This window comes from Balaenoptera ricei, chromosome 19, assembly GCF_028023285.1.
Source record: "Balaenoptera ricei isolate mBalRic1 chromosome 19, mBalRic1.hap2, whole genome shotgun sequence".
Classification (NCBI taxonomy): Eukaryota; Metazoa; Chordata; class Mammalia; order Artiodactyla; family Balaenopteridae; genus Balaenoptera; species Balaenoptera ricei.
Genome location: NC_082657.1, coordinates 7,945,708 through 7,967,859, shown reverse-complemented (window position 1 = coordinate 7,967,859; position 22,152 = coordinate 7,945,708). Strand labels below are relative to the sequence as shown.

Below are 22,152 nucleotides of genomic sequence, written 5' to 3'. Positions count from 1 at the left end.
TAGGTACCGAGTGCCTATTGTGGGTAAGTAGCTGGCTCAGTGGAGATGCCCCAGAAGAGCATTCCAGGGAAAGGGAACAGCATGTGCCAAGGCAGGAAAAGGCACATTGTGTTGGAGTAACTGACAGCATGTTGGTGTGCCTGTACGGTGGTGATGGAGTGAGGATGGGGTGATGGGAAATGGAGGAAATGCCTGGGCCCAATCATTTGGGGCCCGGACAGCCGTGTTAGGACTTTGTACTCTTAGCTGATGGGAAGCCCTCCAAGGTCATGACAAAAGAGAGTGATGTATTTGGGTTGACGTTGCAGGAGGGGGCCTTTGGCTGCTGCAGGAGAGTAATTTGGAGGTGAGCAGGGGCAGGAGCAGGGAGGTACGTTAGGAGGCTGTGCTGTCATTCTGGTGTAAGAGGGTGTGGCCGTAGACTTGGAGAGACCCGGACCCCTGTGAGTCCTTTAGGAAGAGGAGCCAGCAAGACTTGCTGAGGGCTGGGTCAACTCTGGGATTCTAGCTTGAGCAGCTGGTGAATGGCAATGTCATTTACTGAGATGGCTAAAGAGGGGATTTATGGGGGTAGAAATCAGTGGTTCTGTTTTAGCCAAATTAAGCTGGAGATGCCTGTGGAACATTAAAATTAGACTCCAGTCACCTCAGAATTGTCCTTCAGTTTTGCCCCCAATCCGTCTTCTCCCCAAGGATGGAGAATTCTGACTTTCAGCTCCCTCCTCTCCCAGGACCCCATACTCCCAAACCCCTTGTTACGGGTTGAACCGTGTCCCCCACAAATCCATATATTGAAGTCCTAACTCCCAATACCTCAAAATGTGATCTTATTCCAAAATAGGATCATTGCAGATACAATTAGTTAAGATGAGGTCATTAGTGTGGGCCCTAATCCAATTTGACTGGTGTCCTTATACAAAGGGACATTTTGGACACAGAGACACACATGCAAGGAGAGAAGGCCATGTGATGATGAAGGCAGAGATCGGGGTGATGCTTCTGCAAGCCAAGGAACACCAAAGATTGCCAGACAACCACTGGAAGCTAGGAGACAGGCCTGGAATAGATTCTCCCTTAGAAGGAACCAACTCTGCCGACACCTTGATGTTGGACATCTAGCCTCCAGAACTGAGACAAATGTCTGGTTTAAGCCACTCAATTTGTGGAACTTTGTTACAGCAGCCCTAGCGAGCTAATACACCCCTTCACCCTCAGACCCAGGAGTCCAGGCCCCCAGCCCCCTCTTCCCTCAGACCCAGGAGCCTAGGCTCTCACTGCCTAACCTGGCTGGGTTCCATGCAGCACCCACCCTGGGCAGACATGTTACAAGATCAGTTCAAGAACCACCAGATCTATCAGAAGTGGCAGTAGGGGAAAGAGGCAAAACCTAATCCTCTCATTCACTCTTTCTCCATCGCCCACAACTTACATGTGACCCTAATGTTCTCATAATCTTAATTCCTAAGCCGGGAGTCCACACAGCGTCCCGGCTGGGTCCCCACTCCTGACCCCTTCCCTCCTCCCTCATCCAAACTGCTTCCCTCATATACACAAATGAATCTGGTACCAAGGTGACGGCGGGTGGGGGTGGGGGGGAAGAAGGTTGAAGCCAGGAGATCAGAGATGCCAAGACAGACCCAGTCAGAAGAAAAAAAGACAAAGATGGAGACAGAATCAGTCAAGAGACCAGGACAAATTGAGAAAAAGAAATCGAGACAAAAACCCGTGGCAGAAAGACATAATAGAGACAGGAGGGTGACGGGGACACACAGACAAGGAGAAAGAAGTAGAGATGGGGTGAAACTCAGACGAAGAAATAGATGAGAAGAAAGAGGCTGAAGACACGGGATGGGAAAACAAAGACAGAACTGGGACCGGGTGAAATAAGGAGCTAAAGGGACAAAAGACAAATAGAGAAATTTGAATGGGGAGGTTCGATTAGGGGGAAGGCAAGAGAATGTCAGAGAGGTGGGTGGTCACATGGAGAAACAGGTAAACTGAGGCACAGTTACCATGGGCAGGGAGATAGATTCTGACCCTCGAGGCACAGGCGGTGCCATTCTGAGGTGTGTGGGATGTGGCCATGATCCAGTGTGGGTGCTGGCAGGTCATTTCTGAGCATTTTCCTCACCAGCCCTGGCCCCGGGACAGCTTCTGGCCACCTTGCAGAAACCCAGCTCTGACGATAACCTGCCACCTTCCCAAACCCTCGCCGGCTCCTCGTCACCTCCTGAACTGTAAGTTGAGGCTGCAGCAGAAGTCGGTGATGCCGACACCAGACTGAGATCCAGAGAAGTGGAGAAGCCGGGGGTCTCGCTGCCACACAGGCATTTCTGCCTTTCTGAGCCTCGATGTTCCTATCTGTCAGATGGGGCTGTGAGGATGGCCATATCTCCTGGACAGCACCCGCTCCCTGCAGCCTCCCCTCTTCATCTCCCGAAACACTCACACGCCCCACGTTCCTCCAAAAAGTTGTTTTTTGTCTTTTTTAAATAATGTGAAAATGCCACGCGAAGGTTTGAACCAGAGGCCCCTCCAGGGGCCAGGCTGGGGTGGGAAAGGGGAGACGCGAGATGGGGGGGTCCAGGTCCCTGAAGCCTTCGGCCCCTGTCTGGGGCTGGGAGTGGGTGAGGAGGGGCCTCCGCTGTGCAGAGGGGCTCCAGGCCCTAAAGAGTTCAGTTCAGTTCCGAGAAAGGCGGCTCTCCAGGGAGGGGTGAGGGGCTTCCTGCCTCATTTGGCACCGAGGGGGTCAGGTGGCTCAGGGGAGCCGTCTGGGGGGCTGGGGGGCGGAGGGCCAGGGCCTCCCGTTTGGCACATGGTGGGGGAGGGGGAGGGCCCGGTCTCGGGGGCCTCCCCGGAGGCGGCGTCTGTGGTGGTGGCAGTGGCTCCATCGTCCACAGAGGATTCTACTCTCAACCCCTCTTCTGGGGGTGCAGGGGGGTCAGGTCTTCGGGGAGTCAGTTCTCCACGGGGCCTGAGGATGGAGGGAGAGGAGAGAGAAATGGAATTACTGGGCAGAAAGGCTCATGGCTTCTGGCTTGCCGATCGGAGTGAAAACCAAGCCCTCACCATGGGGAGGGCCCCACCTGATCTGCTCTGTCCTTTTTCTGTCCTCATGTACTCCCGTCTCCGACTCACTCTGCTCCAGCCACAGTGGTCTGCTTCCCTGCTGTTCCTCCAAGCACAGTCCTACCCCAGGGCCTTTGCACTGGCTGCTCCAACTGCCTGGCATGCCCTTAGCCCTTCCCATAGAACTCAGGTCTCCGTCGCCATGCCCCCTCTTCAGGGGTCTTCTCCAGGCCATTCTCAGTCAAGCAGTCATTCCCCTAACCCCCCAAGGTCATTCTATCTCACTGCACTATAGTGGGGGTTTTTTTTTGGTTTGTTTTTTTGTTTTTCGTTGTTTTTGGTGGCGCCGCATGGCTTGTGGGATCTTAGTTCCCCGACCAGGGATTTCACCTCGGCCGTGAAAGCACTGAGTCCTAACCACTGGACCGCCAGGGAATTCCCTTCCACTATAGTTATTTTTTTTTTTTTTTTTTAATTAATTTATTTATTTATTTTTGGCTGTGTTGGGTCTTCGTTTCTGTGCGAGGGCTTTCTCCAGCTGTGGCAAGCGGGGGCCACTCTTCATCGCGGTGCGCGGGCCTCTCGCTATCGCGGCCTCTCTTGTTGCGGAGCACAGGCTCCAGACGCGCAGGCTCAGTAGTCGTGGCTCACGGGCTTAGTTGCTCCGCGGCATATGGGATCTTCCCAGACCAGGGCTCGAACCCGTGTCCCCTGCATTGGCAGGCAGATTCTTAACCACGCGCCACCAGGGAAGCCCTATAGTTATTTTCTTTCACATTTCTCCTCTGGGATAATCTCAGTCATTGTCAAAGAGCTAGCTTCCTGTCTGCTTGCCCCTCTAGACTGGAAGATCAGAGAGGATGGGACTGCATTTGGTCACTGCTGCATCCCCAGCATCCAGTAGAGGCCCTGCACAAAGTGCCGTCCCACCAGACGTTCCCACCATGATCCCTTCTCTCCCAGCGGAAGGAGAGCGTCCCACCCATACAACAGATCTAGAAAACCAAGGTCTGTGGGGTGGAGACTCTCAACCAGGGCTACCCAGCGGGCACCCTCCCGCTCACATTTCTCACCTGAGTGGCCTGGGTCAAGTCATTGCCCTCACTTCCAGTCCCTGAGCCTCGGTTTCCCTCTCTTTAAATGCGGAGCATGACCCTCGTGTCCTTTTCAAAGGAGTAGGGAAACTCTGAGATTCCTGGCATCACTCAGCACCCAGGGAACGTGTGTGAAGTGGGCAGAGCCACGCCGAGCACAGGGGTCTGAGGAAGAAGGGGGCTCCGCCTGCCCCACACCCCCACCCCCCAGCCACGGTCTCGAAACTGGCTCAGCAGCTTCCCAGCCCAGCTGCGGAATATCTAAGGACTGAGTAAAGGGATTTGGGGTTTTGTGTGATCGGGCCCTCCCTCTCCTCTCCAGGTGAATAAAGGTGAAGTCATCCTGGATTGCTGGCCCTATGGGCCTCAGCCCTGACTCAACACTTGGCTGGTGTCCCCACGCCCTGGAACCCACCTCACCCTGTCCTCTTGGGGGCCTCTGAGAAGACCTCTGGGAGGAAGTGCCATTTGGGGGTGGAAATCTGAGGATGTTGCCAAGTGAAGGGTCAACCCTCAGCCCATCCCTCCTGCCCTTGACTCTGTATGTCCTCTCCTCCCCCCGCTGGAGCCTTGCCTGGCCTCCTCCCCAGCCTCCCTGCCTCCACTGGCCCCCACAAGGCCCGGGAGAAGTCTCCCTACACCCGGGGCTGATGCTGCCCCTCCCCTGCTCACAGTCCTCCCGTGGCTCCCTAGTGCCCCCAGGACAAGTCCCCGCCCCTCAGCTTACCCTCAAGCCCTGCGGGGTCTGTCCTGCTCTCTCTCACTTCCCACACCCACCCCCATCCAACCAACTCTGCAGGTAACCTCCAGACACACCCGCTTCCCTTCTGTTCCATGAATCAGCCAAGCTCTCTCCTGCCTCAGGCCCTCTGCAAGCTGTCCCGTCTGCTAGCACGCTGTCCCCTTCCCCTTCACCTAGTTAACGACAACCAACCCTTCTCAAGTCCCTGGTTAAAGGACCCTTCCATCACCGAGGACACAAAGCCCTCTCCTCTTGTCATCTGCTTTCTCAGCAACCCTGAGTTGGCACTTATTCACTTACTGTGGGACTGTGGGGCAGTGCTGCGGGTAGGGCGGAGGGGGGCCACTGATCTTGCCCAGCACGGAATCCCCCGAGCCCAGTACAGCCGATGCTCAATAAGCATCTACTTCATTAAACGCAGTAACAGCTACCAGTTAAAGACCCCTGCTGCGTGCAAGGGGAGGATTAAGCCATTTAATCCCCTTAACAAACTTAGGAGTTAGATCCTGTTATCCTCCTCATTCTACAGAAACTGAGGAACAGAGAGGGAAAGCAACTTGCCCTAGGTCACCCAGCCAAGAAGTGGCAGGGCCAACACCTGAACTCAGGCACAGTGTAGGGGAGCAGGTATGGAGTCCCCCATGAAAAGAGCCAGTTGCACCTTCTCCCTACTTAGTTCTGTCCTCTGGGAACACCTCCACCTGCCTGGCCCAGTGCAAGCCCTGTGTGCAGGGATGTTCTCTCAAGGTGGTGGTGAGGATTAGCATTATGGCGTAAGTAAAATGCAAGAAAGGTACCTGACAAATGCTGACTACTGTAGTGGACACAGACTCAGAGGCCCGGCAGCCAGGGTTTGTGCCCCGGCTCCTCACGCCTCTCTGTGCCTCAGTTTTCTCTTCTGTAAAATGGGGATGAGACTAGAATACACCCCATGGGATCATAGGGAGGATTAAATGGGGTAAGATGTTGCAAGCACATTCTAGAGTCTATGGGAGTGCCTGCTGTTATTGCTATGGGGCTCCCTGGCCGTGTCCTCTCTGCTCTGGTTCATACTAACCAGCTTTGAGCCCCCTGGTTTCCTCTGGCTTCTTGTCTGCCTCTGATCAACCTATGCCCCCCGAAGGAGATGGGATCAAGATCCACCAAGTATCAGACAGGAATCTTAGCACAAAGATGGGGCAAAGATGGGAAAGAAAAAGAAAAATAAAAAGAAAGAAAGAAAGAAGGAGAGGGAGGGAGGGAGAGAGAGGGAAAGAAAGAAAGAAAGAGAGAGAGAGAGGGAGGGAGGGAGAGAGAGAGAGAGGAAAGAAAGAAAGAAAGACAGAAAGAAAGAAGTGATTTGGGGCTTCCCTGGCGGTCCAGTGGTTGAGGGGGCACGGGTTCCATCCCTGGTCGGCGAACTAAGATCCCACATGCCAAGGGGCGCGGCCAAAAAAAAAAAAAAAAGATGGGCAAGACTCAGAGGGGATCCTTACAGAAGGGAAACTGAGGCTCGGGGAAGGGCGTGATTGCCCAAGCCCATCTGATGGACACCTCTTGGTCTGATCGGGTTCCAGAGGTGGGTGGGGTTTCACTGGTGAGCAGCCAGACAGAGAGGGGAAGGAAGAAACTGGGAGAGAGGCAAAGAAATTCAGAGAGATGGGGACAAGAAAGTGGGAGACAGATGGGGACAGAGATTGGCAGACGTGGGGCAGGGCCAAGGGTCTGAAGCACGGTACCTGCGGGCCGGGCGTCGGGGGCCCGGGCGGGGGGCCCCGGGGTCTCCAGCGCAGGCGAGACGGAGAAGCGGGAGAAGCACAGGGGGGGGCCTGGAGGGGGGAGGAGGGGGAAATCCTCCGCCCACTCGAAACTGCCTCCTAGCGTTGGGGGCGGTGGGGGGGGTGAGGAGGGAGAGGAGAGGAGGCGGTCAGACCCTCAGTCACTTCTTCAGCCCTCCAACCCCGCCCCTCAGCAGGCCCCGCCCCGCCGCTGCCCTTCCCATAGACCCCGCCCCCAACTCTGCCCCGCCCCGCCCCTCACCAAAGCCGCTGTCGTTGCTGGGAAACCCATCTCCGGGGGTGGCGGGGTGGGGAAGCGTCGGGGGCGCTGGGGGCGTTGACGGGTCCGTGTCCCCCTCGGGGGGGCCCTGGACACTCAGCTCGTTGGTTGGCGTCTCCTGTGAAGGCATATTAGGGGAGGCAAGAGGGGGCGAACCGTCACATCCCACTCACTACATCCCGACAAGCAACAAACCCCGCTAACATTTCTGGGGCTTCAGGCATCCCAATTTACAATCGCTCTCTCTGGAGATACCCTAATCTGCCTTCGAAGCCTCAGGCCAGCTTTAACCTCCCCCGGCCTGAAGCTCCTCCCCCGACCACGGAGTCCCTCCCACAGCTAAGCAGTCCACTGCAGGAATTCTCTCCCGGCTCCTTAACGCGCTGCCTCCACGGAAGCCCCTAACCCAGGACCCAGCCCTTAAGTCCCGTCCCGTCTCCATGACCCTTACTCACGTCCTAGATCTCGGCCGCAGGCGTCCAAGTGCGAGCCCCACAACTACCTGTTCCTATGGTCCTCTAAACCCCTAACCCATTTTGAGCATCTCCGGACCCTCCCGCGAGCCCCTAAGCCCCGCCCCCTGAAGAGGCCCCGCTCCAGTTTGTTTCAGTGCCCTAGGCCTCAGCTCTTGACCCTGTTCTCACTCATCTCAGGACCTTAGTATGCCCCGCCCCAGGTTCATCTAGACACGGCCCCAGTCCACAAGCACCACACCGCCCTGTTCTTTAAGCCCTACCTGCAGCTTCTCCATGGCCCACCCCTAGTGGATAAGATCCCCTCCATCCTGAGCCGGCCCCTCGGCCTCCACAACATTAGAGCGCTGGTGCAGAAACCCCATCCCGAACTTCACTAGGCTCCGCCCCCACCTTACAGACCACGCCCTAATCCTCTCACTTTCTCCTTAGCCTCTGACTACCAGGTACCGCGGTTTCCTTCCGGATCCTTTCTCATCTCCAGGCCTCTCCCTAGCCCTCCAGCATCCTCCCCCACCCCAGGCCCCACCTCTGCTCTAGACTCGGCCTTTCCCCTGGCCCCGCCCCATCCCCAGGCCCCGCCCTCACACTCAAGGACTCATCCTGCCCTATTTCCCTAGCCAGTCTCTCCCCAGACTCCGCCCTCACCCTGCAGGCCCCGCCCCCACTTGAGGCGTGGCCTTCCTCCAGGCCCAGCCCCATTCCCAGGCCCCGCCCTCACACTCAAGGCCTCATCTGGTCCTTCAAGTCCCGCCCCATTCCCTGGCCCGCTCTCCCACGCCCCGCCCGCACCCTGCAGACCCCGCCCCCAATCTAGGCGCGGTCTTCATCCAGGCCCCGCCCCTCCCTAGACAACAGCCCCGGGGTCCTGCGCGGGGGCAGCCCACCTGGTCGAAGAGGTAGACGGTCACGTCCCCGTGGAAGGAGACCATCTTGCGCTTCCTCTCCAGCTCGCTGTCCTCGGGTTCGTCGGCCCCGCGTGGAGACTTGAGCAGCCCCCGCAACGGGCGGGCCGCGTCCGCGTCGGCGCTGCTCACCACGACGGGCACCGGGGCTGCCCGCGCTCTCCCGGGGCCCCGCGGCCCCGCCACCGCGCCCGCCGCCGCCGCCTCCTCGTCCTCCTCCTCGTCCTCGTCCTCGTCCTCCCCGTCCTCCTCCGACGGCCCCGACGCTCCCGCCCCGCCGGCCTCCCCGCCAGCCGCCCCGGCGTCCACGCCCTCCCACGGGGGTCGCCGCGGGCCCGGCCCCGGGAACGGCGTGAGCGTGAGCGGCGGCAGCGCCAGCGAGAGCCGCGAGAGCTTGGCTGCGAGGGGAGACACCCGGTGAGCTCCTGTTCCTGGGGAAACTGAGGCATGCCCTCCCGCCTAACTCTGTGTCCTCAGGTAATCTCAACCACAGTCTGGGCCTGTTTCTACCCTTGTGAACCAAAAGGCTGCACTGGGGGTCTCCAGGCAGAAGGGTAGCGGTCTTCCCCCTACTCCAGTGCTTAACCCTCCCCGTGGCTCCCCAGTGCCCACAGCACAAAGCCCCAGTTTCTCCCGGGGCCAGGCCCGAGTGCCCTGGCTGTGCTGACCTTTCCTGGTTCTGTCCCCACCTCATTCTGGCTTGACCTCCATCCAACCACATGGGCCACATCCCCATTCCTCCCACCTCTGAGCCTTTGCATAGGCTGTTCCCTCTGCCTGGAACTTCCTTATCTAACTCAAGTCCTATTCATCGTCCAGCTCTGTCTGGACTTTCAAAGCCTTTGGAGATCTCCCAAGAGGTCAGGCCAGGCAACCCGCTCTGCACCCCATAGTACCAAGCACCTCGCCTTCCGAGCGGTTGATCTCAGTATAGAACTGTAATTCTGTGGCAGTGTGATTAACGCTTGCCTTGCCACAGAACAGAGGCTGAGTCGGGCTCATTCTGGCTGTGTCCCCAAACCCCAAGCACATAGAAGTACTCAGTCAATATTTGTGGGATTAGTGAATAAATGTTCCCTGCTACACAACATTGACCAAGGTACTTTCTTTCCCTTTTTGGCCCTCAATTGCCAGAAAATTGGGGTGTCTAGGCATCTCCAGGTCCTTTCCCTGCCCTAAGACTCCTTGATCTCAGCCTGCTGGGAGGGAAGGACTTCAGGTCCCTGGAGGAGGAAACCTCACTTCAAATACCAAGCCTACCCTGCTCTCTTGCTGTGTGTCCCTGGGCAAGCAGATCCACCTCTCTGAGCCTCTGTTTCCTCACTGGTAAATGGAGGGGGGGCCACTCATTCCTCCATTACTGCATAAGTGAGCTGTGTGCCAGGCCCTGTGGGGGGCGATGGTGGGGATGAGAAGAGGGTCAGGGCAGGGCAAGGAGAAAGATGGATGTGGACCGAGTCACTCTCCACCCCTCATTCACTCAACTCCAGCTTCACCAGCCTTTTGCTATTCCCTGAACATGCCAAGTTAATGCCCATCTCAGTGTCCTCTACCTGAAACATCCTTCTCCCAGATGTCCACCTGGCTCACTTCCTTCATGTCTGCTCAGAAGTCACCTCCTCATTGAGGCCTTCCCTGATCACCCATCTCAAGGTGATGGGGTGGAGTGGGGCTTTATAGAGGAAGCTATCAAGGGCTGTGGATACCCAGAGGAAGGACAGGGTGACAGTCTTTCGAAATCAGGAAGGCTTCCCAGGGAAGGGGAAATTTGAGTGGGGTCATGAAGGATGAGTAGGAGTTCACTGGATTTAAAAAAAAAAAAAAAGAAAAGCATGCTATTCCCAGTCTCTTCGCACCCAACAACACCGACCCCCCCCCCACCCTCGCCTCAGATCCTCTGAGACATCTTAGTTGCTCATCCCCTGTCATTTTCATGCTGCCCAGGGTCTTTCCTGACACAGCTGGTTGCAAACTCCCCACAACAACCTTGAGGAAGTGGTAGTGTTCTAATGCCGTGGGTTTGAGGAAGGAAGGTTCTGTGCTCAGTCCCCTTCCTGACCTTTCCCTCTTGAGCCTCAGGCTCCTCTGGCAAACAGAGATAATAACTCTTCCCTCAAGTGTGGCTGTGAGGTTGCCAGTATAATACAGGCCCAGTCATTTATAACTTTCATACCAGGATTTAAGGAAATCAGGCCTCTGGATGATTCCAGTGGAACCACAGTCCCTATGCCCACATCTAAACAGGGGCTGTTTATTTTACTCTCCATTTATCTTCTCTTAAATTGTCCCCTCTCTATGACAAACTATTTCCTGTGTTCCTATCAAAACTCAGTTTCCAGAAAAGGCCTTTCTACTAGGCTTTCAAGCCACCAGTACTGCGGTGGGCAGGGCAGGGTCTGAGGCTCTCTGGGTCTCAGCCCTGGACAGCTCAGGGCCTGGTGCACAGGAGGCCTGGCACAATGAATAGATGCCTCAGCTTGTTGGAAAGTTTAAACCAGAGATCACGCACTGGCAGCCCAGCCCACAGAAAGCCTTCTTTTGAATTGGTTTCAACCATTAAAACACCCAGAACTCTGGCTTAAAGGGGGAAAGCAGCAGATTTGGCAACACCAGGTGGGCATTCCTGAATGGAGCTGAGAAGTGGCTGCATTTCCTCCCCAACTCCTACCCCATGTCTTCCAGCTCTCATTCATTCATTCATTCCCACCTGTCATTCATTCCCTTATATTGTCTGACCCCCTATGGGCATCTGAGTTTGCAACCCCTAGTTGACGTGAATTGTGATATAACAGCAGGTGCTTAGAAGTGCCAGGCATTGGGCCAAAGGCTTTGGAAGTCCTAACTCATTTAACCCTCACAATCCTATTAGGTAGGCGCTATCCTTTTTTGGCAGATGGGGAAACTGAGGCACAGAGAAGGTCATCTGTCCAAGATCACAGAGCTAGGAAGGGGCAAAGCCAGGATTTGAGCCCAGGGAGTGTGGCTCTAGGGTCTGCACTTGTCACCACCAGGCTGACCTGTCTAGTACCCGGGAGCCTGAGCTTCTCAACTGCACCCTACATCTTGGAAGGAGCTGGGCCTCGGCCCCCAACCGCGCTCCCGTGCCCCCAGCAGCCTGCTCACCTTTGATCTGCTCGCTGTTCCCCTGAGGGGGTCCCAAGTCCAAGAACAGTCGTGGCATCTCGGGGCCCTTCCTCTCGGGCTTGGGGGGGTCCCCGTCTTCGTTGGGTGCTGTGTCTCCGCCGGCTCTGCTGTCTGGGACCCCGGGCTCTCCCTCTGAGGCTGCCTCCGGCCTGGCTCTCTGGGGCACTGGCTCCGGCCTCGTCGGCTGTGCTTCCAGCGGCGGTGGAGGCGGCTGTGGCCTCGTGCTGTCGACCCATCCGGCCTTTGCGTCCACGCCGCTTCCGAGGCCGCCGCCGGGGACCATCCCCATGCCCACTGGGGCTCGGACCCCACTCCCGAGGTCCAGCCTCCCAGCCCCGGGGGCTCTCGGTGCCCCCCCAGTCTCGGGGGCTCTCCTCTCGGTCCCGGGTTCCGGCACCCCGCTCCTGGGGGCTGGGCCAATGGGGCCAGGGGCTGTCTCCCCGCCGTTCAGGGCCAAGGCCACTGCGCCAGGTGCCAGGGCTCTCTCCAGCGAGGTCTCTGGGGCTGGCTCCCCGTTCATGGGGGCTGGAGCCCCACTCTCGGGCATCTTCTCCCAGGGCCCTGGGGCTCTCCAAGGCCCAGTCTCTGGCAGCCTCTCCGGGTTCCTGTGGAGTCTCAGGCCCCCATTCTCTGACACCTCCTCGATCTTTGGGGGTGTCAGTCCCCCATTCACCAGCACTTGCTCTTCTCTCTCCGGGGACCCCAGGCCCCCATTCTCCAGCACTTTCTCCTCCCTCCTTGGGGGTGGCAGCTCCCCATTCGCCAGCACTTGCTCTTCTCTCTCTGGGGACCCCGGGCTCCCGTTCTCCGCCGCCTTCTCCTCGACGCCCAGGGCTCTCTGTTCCCCGTTCTCCAGCACTGTCACCCCGTTCACGCGGAGGCTCAGGCCCCCGTTCGGGCTTGGGGCTTGCTTCCCGCTGTCCAGGACTGTGGGGCCCCTGCTTGGGCCCGGGGCTCTCTCCCGGTTCCCGGGGCCTCTCCCCGCCCTCCTGGGCCCTGTGTCGCGGGCGGCTGCCCCCTTCTCCCCCAGGAGCTTCCTTGTCACGTCCTCCCGCAGGGACATCAGCAACTGCTCGGTGCTCACTTGAACTACGAAGGTCGGCTTCTCCCGGGCCCCCGGGAACGGGAGGGGACCCGGGTCTGGGGGTGGCCGGGGCGCTCCCGGGTCGGGGGGCTCGGGGGGAGCCCGTGGTCGAGGGACCCCTTCCTCCTCTGCTGCCCCCCCACCGGGGAAGGCTCCCTCGGGGGAAAAAGGGGTCTCGGTCTCGTAGCCGCTGTCGCCCGGTTTGGGGCCCGGAGACGACAGGCCTGAGCCGGGACTGGCCACGGCCGAGGGGGGGTCGGGGGACACGGCCGGGTCCGCGGGGGCCCGAGGAGGTGGCGGCGGGGGGGGAGCGGGAGGTGGCCCCCGCCCGGGGTACTGGGGCGCCGCCGCCCCCATGAGGGGGTCCAGAAACTCGGGGGGGGCCGAGGCGGGGGGGTTCAGGGGCAGGTCGGCCAGGGAGCCCCGCTCCGCCCGCAGGGACGAGTCGTCCTCGGGGGGATGGGGGCAGCCAAGAGCAGGGTGGCCGCCCCAGCCGGCGACGGCGTCCCCCCGCTCCAGGGGCAGGCAGGAGCAGGCCCCCTCGCGGCTGCACAGGGGACAGGGTAGGGGGCCCCGGCGGCTGGGGCCCCCCCCAAGGCTGCTGCTGTCTTCCCCCGGGGAGCTGCCCTCCTCCTCCTCCTCTTCCTCTTCGGCCCACGGGGTGGTGCCCCGCTCCCCCAGCACCTCGGCGGGGTCTCCTGCCAGGGTCTCCCCGGCGCCCCGGCCCTCGGGGTCCCAGCCGCTCAGAAGGAAGCTGCCGGAGGCCGAGGACTGGGCCGGGAAGGGCCGGGCCGCCGGGAAGAGGGGGGAGGCCCAGGTCTCGGACACCAGCTGGGGGACCTCGGGGGGGGCCTGGGGGGCCTGGGGGGCAGGCACTCCTGGGTCCAGGGGGTCCCAGTCATTGGGGAACAGGGGCTCTGGCGGGGAGCCATGCTCCTCGAGGCGGATGTAGTATTCGCTGCTCACGGAGGGGCTGCGGGCGCTGATGACCGGCAGCACGCTGGGCGTGGACAGCGCCTCGTAGAAGGGGTTGGAGGGGTTGGCGTGGGGGGCCGGGGGCGCGGACGCCGGCTGCCAGGTGGGTGCCCCCCCGCCCCGACCGGCCCCCCGCCGCGCCTTCTCCCACAGGCACTCAAGGTTGAGGCCACGGCTACTCTCGGTGACCGTGAGCACGTCGTCCGGGTCAGCCCCAGGGAAGCCATCCAGAAGGGGGAACGGAGAGGACAGGGTCCCCGGGCGGGGCACGCTGTGCTGCGGGGGCCAGGGCCAGGGGAAGGGACCATCTCGGGGGGGCGGCGGCGGTGGCGGGGGCCTTGGGGGCCGCTCAGAGAGCAGGTAGGTGAGCTGCAGTTGCAGATCAGAGGCCGAGGGGCGCTGGGCAGGCGGCCGCCAGCAGGACTGCAGGATGTCGTACCTGGGGAGGGGGAGGAGGCAAGAGTGAGTAGGGCAGAGTCCTGGGGGGCGGGGGGCGTCACTGGGGGTGGGCAGAGACCAGGAGAAAGTGGGGGGCAGAGACCCAGGGAGAAGAGGACCAAGACCCAGGGAGAGGGGGGAACAGAAACCAGAGAGAGGGAGACAGAGACCTAGAAGAAGAGAGGGCAGCAAGGCGCATGTGCGGAAATGACGGTTAAGGCGGCCTTCCCGTTTGGGTTACAAGTTTTGGAATCACAGACAAGCAAGCAGCAGGGGTCTTCTAGGGCTGGAGAAACTACGTTCAAACACCAGCTGTCACTCCATGCCTCAGTTTCCCCGCTCCAAGTAGCAGATGCTGGCGGAAGGGGAGGGGGACGTCCCCACTCCATTCTAGGGCTGGCAGCAAGTGGTGCAATTGTGGAGGGGGGAGAGTGTGAAATGAGGCGGGGGATTCTGGGATCATCCTGGGATGGGAGGTGGAAGGTCAGGGGTCCGGGGTCAGGCCCCGCCCTCACCAGTAGTCCCCGTAGGGCAGCTTGAGCCTCGGCCTGGCCAGCTTGACGTGCTGCTGACGGACGACGAAGGCGAGGACCTCCTCGTCTGATAGGTGGCGGTAGGGCTGTGCCCCAAACTCAAACAGCTCCCACAGGGTCACCCCTAGGGACCTGCGGGGAGCAGAGGGCAGAGGAAGGTCAGAGCCCTGCCCTGACCGGCCAGGGGGCCGCCCCTCCAGGCCTCAGTTTCCCCAGCCGTAGAACCTGTGACCCTTCCGCCTTCCTTGCCCTCCTCGGTCGCCCCCCCCCGCCCGGGCCCCTCACCAGATGTTGCTCTCGCGGCTCTGGTCCACCACCATGAAGGTCCCGTGCAGCTCCCCGAGGAGCTCGGGCGCTGCCCAGCGCAGCGGGATCCACAGGCGCTCGGGGGTCAGGTAGTAGTCCTCCTGGGTGTGGGCGGCACGGGCGCGGTCAGGCAGGCCGGGGCGCCCCCCGCCCCCTCCCGCTCTGATGGAGGCCAGCCCTCACCTTGTAGTTGCTGTGCGCCAGCCCGTAGTCTCCAATGCGCACGGTGAGGTCGGAGGTCAGCAGGCAGTTGCGCAGGGCCAGGTCGCTGGGGGCGGGCGAGGGGGGCGAGGTAAGAAGGGGGTAGCTTGGGGAAGCCCGCCCCTCCTTCCTAGGCCCCGCCCCCTCCTAGGCCCCGCCCACTTTCCCACGCTGCTCCCCTTCCCTCTTCCTCCCTCCTCCTCTCCTACCTTAACTCCTCCCCCTCTCCTGACTCCTCCCTCTCTTCTGTGACCCCTCCTCCCTTCCTGACTCCTCCCCTCCTCTCCTGACTCCGCCTCTTCCCCCTGACCCTCCTGGGCTTTCCCCCCCTTTTGTGTCTCCCACTCAGGCCTCCTTCCCTCCTTAAACCCCTCCCCTGTGGCCTCACCTCCCACCCCCGTAGCCTGGCCTCTTTCCCCTAAGTTGTCCCCTCCCCCCCCAATTCCTCCCGGTGGCCCCCGGGCTGCCACCTGTGCACATAGTTGTGGGAGTGGAGATGTGCCAGCCCACGGGCGATCTCCAGACCCATCCTCTGCAGTGTCCGCAGGTCTCGAGGGGGCAGCTCAGGGGACAGGCCCTCGGGGGGCCGCTGGGCCCGGAGGTAACGCTTCAGGTCCCCCTGGGAGAGAGGGCAGGGAGGGGTCAGCACCACCACCCCCTCCCAGGCACCCACGCCAGGCAATCCGAGGCGAGGATGGGGCGACCTCCGCCCTCAGTGGGCAGCCCCCTCTGGACCTCAGTTTCCCCTGCTGCTTAGAAGCGCGCAGGAACAGCACCCACCAGCCTCACGCGCTAGTTCAGGGCACACCACCTGGAGAGTGAGTGCTCATCTACAGAGATGGCAGTGCTTGTCACAGGTGTTGGTGTGATGATGATGATGATGATGTCATTGCTGAAGATCCCTAGGAACTGCCCTGAGCCCTCACCCCGCCCAGCTCCCGCCTCTGCCTCCCCCACCCCAGACCCTCACCAGTTGACAGAACTCCATAATCAGCAGAAAGGGCAGTGTCTCCACGCAGACGCCCAGGCACTGGAGGACGTTGGGGTGCTGCAGGCTCCTGTGAGGGCAAGGGGGTTGCCTGGGTCAGAAAACAGCCCCTTCCATCCCATCCCAGCCCTCTGTCCCACCCCAGCCTCCCAGCAAAACCAAACTGTTGCTTCAGCCTCTTTGGTCTCAGTTTCCTTACTCCTTCCCCACATCCCCACCTCAGGACCACCCCACTGTCTCCCAGTCCCTAAGCCAGACCCCCAGGCACCTCCTTGCCCCTCCTTCTGGCTCACCACCCCCTCAGCCTTTCTTCCTGCCCCCTGACTCTTCCCCCTCCCCTGCCCTCCCCACAGCCCCAGCTCAAGCCTCCTCCTCACCTCCTGGACTCTCTTCTCAGCCTCTTGCCGGCCTCCCTGCCTCCAGTCTCTCCCTTCCAGTCTGTCCCTTACCTGATGCCCACCTGCTCACGACCCTCCATGGCTCCCCGGTACCCTGGGACAGAGCCTGGCTCACTCCTCGGTCTTTCCTGCCCCTCTGCCTTTCCCAGCATCATTCTTCACGCCCGTGTACCTCTCTCCAAACTCCCAGGTGCCTGCTTAGGCTCCAAGCCTTTTGCATGTACTTCTCTCTGTGGAGAGTACTCTCCTCTGGTCAAAGTCCTCCTCATCCCTTAGTTTCAGCATCATTTCCTCAAGAAATGTCACTGTCCCCTCCAACACTGGGGGATGCCCCTCTTTTATCCTCACATTGCGGGTAAGAGTCAGGCTTGCGGGTCTGAATCCTGTCTCCACCTTTCCCAAGTGTGTAACCTCACAGAAGTCATTTCACCTCTAGATCTGCTCTAACACGGGAGCCACCGGCCATATGTGACAACTGAGCTCTCGAAATGTGGCAGAGGTAGCTGAGGAAAGACATTTTGAACTTGATTGCATTTTATTTAAGATGAATTTAAATAGCCATATGTGGCTAGTGCTTGCCAGCACGGGCCTAGAGAGAGACAGGCAAGGAAGCAAGTAAATGGATGAAATAATGACAAACTAGGATACGTATTATGCAGAAAATACACAAGTTGATGTGATGGAGCATCCCAGGGTCCTCCTTAGGTGGCGGGGGGGGGGGGGGGGAGGGAGAGAGAGAGAGAGAGTGTGTGTGTGTGTGTGTGAGTGTGTATGTGTAAGGGAAGGCCTTTCTGATCTGAGACCCAGGAAGGGCAAGGGTTCCCACCATCTGAAACTGCGGCTGGGTGAGGCAGGAGTGATATTCTAGACAGAGGGAACAGCAAGGACGGCGGTCCTGCGGCAGGAAAGAAGCTGGCATGTGGGAGGGTCAGTGGGGAGACCAGGTGGCAGGGGGCGAGAGGGCTGGTGGCAGGAAGGGAACAGGGCTTGTGGGCTGTAGGGACCAGTGGGGCTTTGTCCTGCGGGCCACAGAAAACCATGGGAGGTTTCAGAGGAAGGGGCTAATAAAATCTCTGGGCAAAGCTCACGTTTATAACCCTCTGATAAGAGGTCCCCGTGTATGCACCCTTTTCATGACAGGGCACTGACTACCCCACAGGGCATTCATGTAACAAATGTTTATTTAATTCTTGTCTAGAAGGCCTTAGAGTGGAGGGGAGACCAGGCAGGGGAGGGACAGGGTCCTGCCTTCCCAGACCTCCCAGTCCAATGGGGGCAGGGGTGGGAGGACCCTGGTCTGTGATTCTGATTCTGTCCTTCCTCACGCACAAGCAGGGGCCCGAGGAAGGGAACCACCATGGGGTACCAGTGCCTAACACAGGGTCATCTCGCATCCTCTCAACTGCCCTCTACATGAGGCTGCTCAGACTTCCCGGACTCCCTTTCCAGATGAAAATACTGAGGTTCAGAGTGGAGAGGGGCAGGTCTCCAGCTCAGCTTCTGCGCTGTCCCCTCGCCTTCATCACACTGCCTTCCTTTCCCTGGCTCTGTCCCAAGGAAGGACCTGAGGCTCAGGGAGGGGGATTCTCTGGATTGAGTGGCACAGCCAGGAAAAGGTAGATGGAGGATTCGAATCCAGATCTGACCCCATACTGCACTCCTCCCACTTCCAAATGTTACCCCCCTGAGGCACAAACTCAGATATTTGGGCCTTCAGAGCCCCGCATCCACCGAGAAGTCCCCATACCTGTACGGCTGTGCTTCTGAGATGAACTTGCGCTGCTCCAGGGGCCCTGCGCTGGCTCGGAGCTCCTTTACCACCACCTGGGCTGGGGTGTAGTCCGAGAAAATCTCTCCCAGGATCACCTGATCAAGGGGGACCCAAGAATCAGCACCTGTGGTTTCCCCAGCCCCATCCCAGGGACCACCTCCACCCCACCGTATGGCTCCCATCTTCCCCCTCTTTCCAGCCTCTTCCTTCAAATCCCACCACCCTCGTACTCCCACCAGACGCGGGGTTAGAGACTCACAGGCCCAGAGTCCGATGGACGCAGGGACGGGTGGAAGGATGGACAGACGGACGCGTGGAGAGCCGGATGGCGAGGCGGAGTGGTCAATGGAGTGAGGAGGGAGGCGCTGACCGACAGGTGGCGGGGGGATGGAGTGGATGGGAGTGGGTGAGAGGTGAACAGAGGGGAGGGCAATGGGTGGGCTGAGGGGGGCAGGGGGACGAGGCAGGGGGCAGATGAGAAGTGGTGGGAGCAGGGGGGATGGACACAGAACAGGAGCATCGCCCTGGGTTGTATGCGCCCTCCACCGCCCACCCCCAGCCCCACTTACTTACCTTCCCAAACCAGCCACTCCCAATCTCCTGCAGGTAGCTGAGGTGCTGGCGGCTAAGGCCCAGGGGGGTGGTCATGTCTGGTGGGGGGCAAAAGGGAGAGGCACCTGAGCCTCTCTCCCCTCCCAAGTGCCATCAACACCCCTCAATCCAGTGGGGGCTGGGGTCAAAGCAGACACAGCACATCTGTTTTCACTGGCTGCCCCAACATTCCACGATGGGATCTCCGCCTCCTCATTGGCTGCCCACAAGGTTCCAAAGTCCAATGTGTCCTTCCCTTTGGTGTCCCAAGATCCTATGACACGACTTCAGCCTGCCATCGGCTACCTCTGACCTTAAGATCTAGGCTGACCTTACCATTGATTGCCCCACAAGAATCCCCAAATCTGGTTGTGGATGAAGCAATGGCTTCTACCAAGATGTTCTCTGACTTCCTTCAGGCTGCTTCCAAGATTCCGGGGCTCCCACCTCTGCCTTTCCCCTTGGCTGCCTTGGGCCTCTGCTCCCTGTTCCCCGAGGGAAAACTCTCAGGGCCTTCCACCCTGTCCCGTGGGGCCACGGGGCCCTAGTCAGGGTGCGGGGCAGTACCTGAGTGGGATGGCTGCGGAGCAGGCATCGGCAGGGAGACCTCGGCCAGAGGGAGAATGTAGACATCGGGCAGTGACTGTGAGGAGGAGGTCTCTTCGGCGGGGGGAGTGTACTCCCCGGAGCAATCCTCCCCTTCCGGGTTCTCAAACTCCTGGGGCCGGGAGGGGTGAGGGGTGGGAGAACACAGGGCTGAGACACGCCATGGTCCTTCTCATCAATAGTATCCCCATCTTTCTCATAACTGTCTCCCAGTCCCAGTCCCATTCCCATCCCAAGGCTCTGGACCTTGCCGTAACTTCAGGCCTGAAGGGCTCTCAGACTCACTACGCCGCTCCCCCTCCTACCACCTGGATTGAGGGGAAAAGGACTTGCTGGCGTCTTCCTCCCGACCTTGAATCCCCTCATGCACCTCACCTTGAAGCCGACATCGCCCCGTTTGCAGCACAGACAGGTGAGGAGGAGGAAGATGAAGGCCAGCAGCCCAGAGCAGGAAATGAGGACCACGGCATAGGGAGGAGCCAGCGGGGCCCGGCCCAGGGCGAATCCATCTGTGGGCACAGGACTGGGCTGGGGTCCCGGCTTGCAAGGCCCTGGCTCCCGGATTCCTTGCCCCTCCCCGTCCAGCTAGTCTTCACTACAACTCCCATGATGCTCTGCAACCAGGGCCCCTTGGCAGAGGAGCCGGATGGCCCAGGGCATTGTGGGAGTTGTAGTTTGGGGACTTCTCAAGTGTTTGGGGTGGGGGTGGGGTCCCTCCTCTCGCCCCAAGCTGGGACCCCCCCCCCCCAATCACCTCACCCCCAGGCTTGGATGAATTTCAGTGAGGACTGAGGGAAAGAGGAGTAATAGTGGAGCCTGGAGCTCTCAGAATTTAAAATACGCTTCCCACGACAGCCTTCTTACCCCCTGTTTGGGGAAGAGGATGAGCCCCCAACTGCAGGCTGGGAGAAGATTCTTGCCCCATGCTGGAACCTCCTAGTTACGGGGGTTGAGGCCTGTTTCTTTTAGGGACGCTTGGAGCACACACATGTCCTCTGTTCCCAGCCCAAGCCCCTGTGAAGGGAGCTCCGCAAGCCTTGGGTCTCCCCCAAAGCCAGAGACAGCCTCCAATGCTGTGTCCCCCTTAGAAACAGTATTCCTCCCCTGTGTCCCCAATTCTCCCAGAGGCCCTGTCCTTCTCCGGCTCCCTGCACACACCTGCACACACACATGCGTGTGCACACACACATGTTGCCCGAACGGACCCCCTCCCCACCCAGCCCCCAGTCTTCCTCCCACAGGCCCTGCTAACAGAGGCACCGTCCCCGCGGCTCCCCAGGCCCTGGCTCGCTGCGGGAAGACGCCACACAGGTGATGGAGCCGGAGCCCCGCAGACAGACCTCCAGGGCAGGCCAGGGTGGGGGTGGGGGCCGCTGGACAGCCGGATGGCCGGACAGACTTACCTGGGTGGGCCGGGGACGCCAGGCAGCCGGAGGTGGAGACGGCCGCGAGGAGGATGAGGGCGCCGGGAGCAGGCATCTTGTCGAGGATGGAAGGGAGGTGGAGGTGGTGGCGGCTGGGGAGGAGGGGGGGGCGGGCCCTCAGCCCCCAGCCATGGGGACCCGCGCGACCCTGGCCTCCCCCCAGCCCAGGAGAGGGGCAGGAGACTCAGGACAGGGGGAGGGAGGGGCTGCTTACTGGCTCAGGTACCCCCCTCCCCCTCTTTGAAGGGGCAGACAGATGAAGGGATGGAGAGGCGGACAGAGGAGAGGAGCTGGGGAGCCGGGGTTGCTGGGGGGGAGAGGGTAGGATGGGGGGGGAGAATGAGGGCCCCGCCCCCGAAGGCAGCCGGGATTGGGGGAGCAGAGAGCCTGTCAGAGGAAGGGTGGGAGGAGGGAGGATGGAGGGAGGATGGAGCGTCGTCATGGCAACTGGCTCCCCAGTAGCATTGGCTGCCAGGAGGGAGGGGAGGGGGAGGGACAGACAGGGACCAGCAGATCCTTGTGTGGGGGGGACACAGGGCCCACAGTGCCTGGCCCGGACACTGCTGTGACATGCCACCAGCAGGGACACGTGTGCTCCGCGCCACGATGCAGATGTCAGGCAGGCACACGCAGCCCACGCATGGCTGACACACGTCGCAGAGACCCTCATAGACAAGCACATCACATACAAAGGTGGAAAGCTATCGGCAGACGGGGACACGTACACGTCACACACAAAGACGCAGGGATGATAGGCTGCACTAAGAACGCACAGGCAGGCCGGCCCCCTGCACAGATGCACCCGGCCACGCAGGAACGCCAAGTGCATCACAAAGACCCACACATGCCACAGACAAAGTACAGCCCCAAATCCACAGACACACACGCCACAGACAAAGATCCACGCAGACACCACGGTGACGTGTCAGGCACAAAGTCACGAACACAGACATTCCACAGACAAATGGGCAACAAAGAAGACCCATAGACACACGCATCACATACACAGATAAACACAGAGATGCACATCATACGAATATGCAGACATCACTTGCACGGAGACATACACATGACACACACTAACACAGACACAAGTATACCATGCACGAATATACACAGACACACAGCAGATACATGGAGAGACCCACACATCACATATGCAACTACACACACACCACACACACACATATACAGATACAGATACATCAAAGATACACACATGTCTCACACAGACCCATTTCACTCACTTGAATACACAGAGACACATGTCACACAACCAGATACACATGTACAAGCACAACTCACACATGGATATAGAGCACGACACATTCAAAGACTATACAAAGCTACAAAAGTCACCTACAAAAATACAC

At 59.8% G+C, this 22,152-nt stretch overlaps 1 protein-coding gene across 1 annotated transcript; it reads right to left on the bottom strand.

Moving 5' to 3' along the window:
• Window positions 1-2,459: 2,459 nt before the first annotated feature.
• LMTK3 (lemur tyrosine kinase 3) lies at window positions 2,460-20,834 on the bottom strand. The gene is made up of 15 exons (XM_059905455.1): window positions 20,759-20,834; window positions 19,731-19,921; window positions 19,317-19,467; window positions 18,732-18,808; window positions 18,135-18,253; window positions 15,972-16,059; window positions 15,472-15,620; window positions 14,984-15,068; window positions 14,780-14,901; window positions 14,477-14,626; window positions 11,444-13,962; window positions 8,303-8,718; window positions 6,925-7,060; window positions 6,624-6,761; window positions 2,460-2,974 (listed from the first exon to the last, which is right to left on the bottom strand). Exons 1-15 carry the CDS (start codon window positions 20,832-20,834, stop codon window positions 2,958-2,960), a joined length of 4,434 nt encoding a protein of 1,477 aa, XP_059761438.1. The 3' UTR covers window positions 2,460-2,957.
• Between the last annotated feature and the right edge of the window lie 1,318 nt (window positions 20,835-22,152).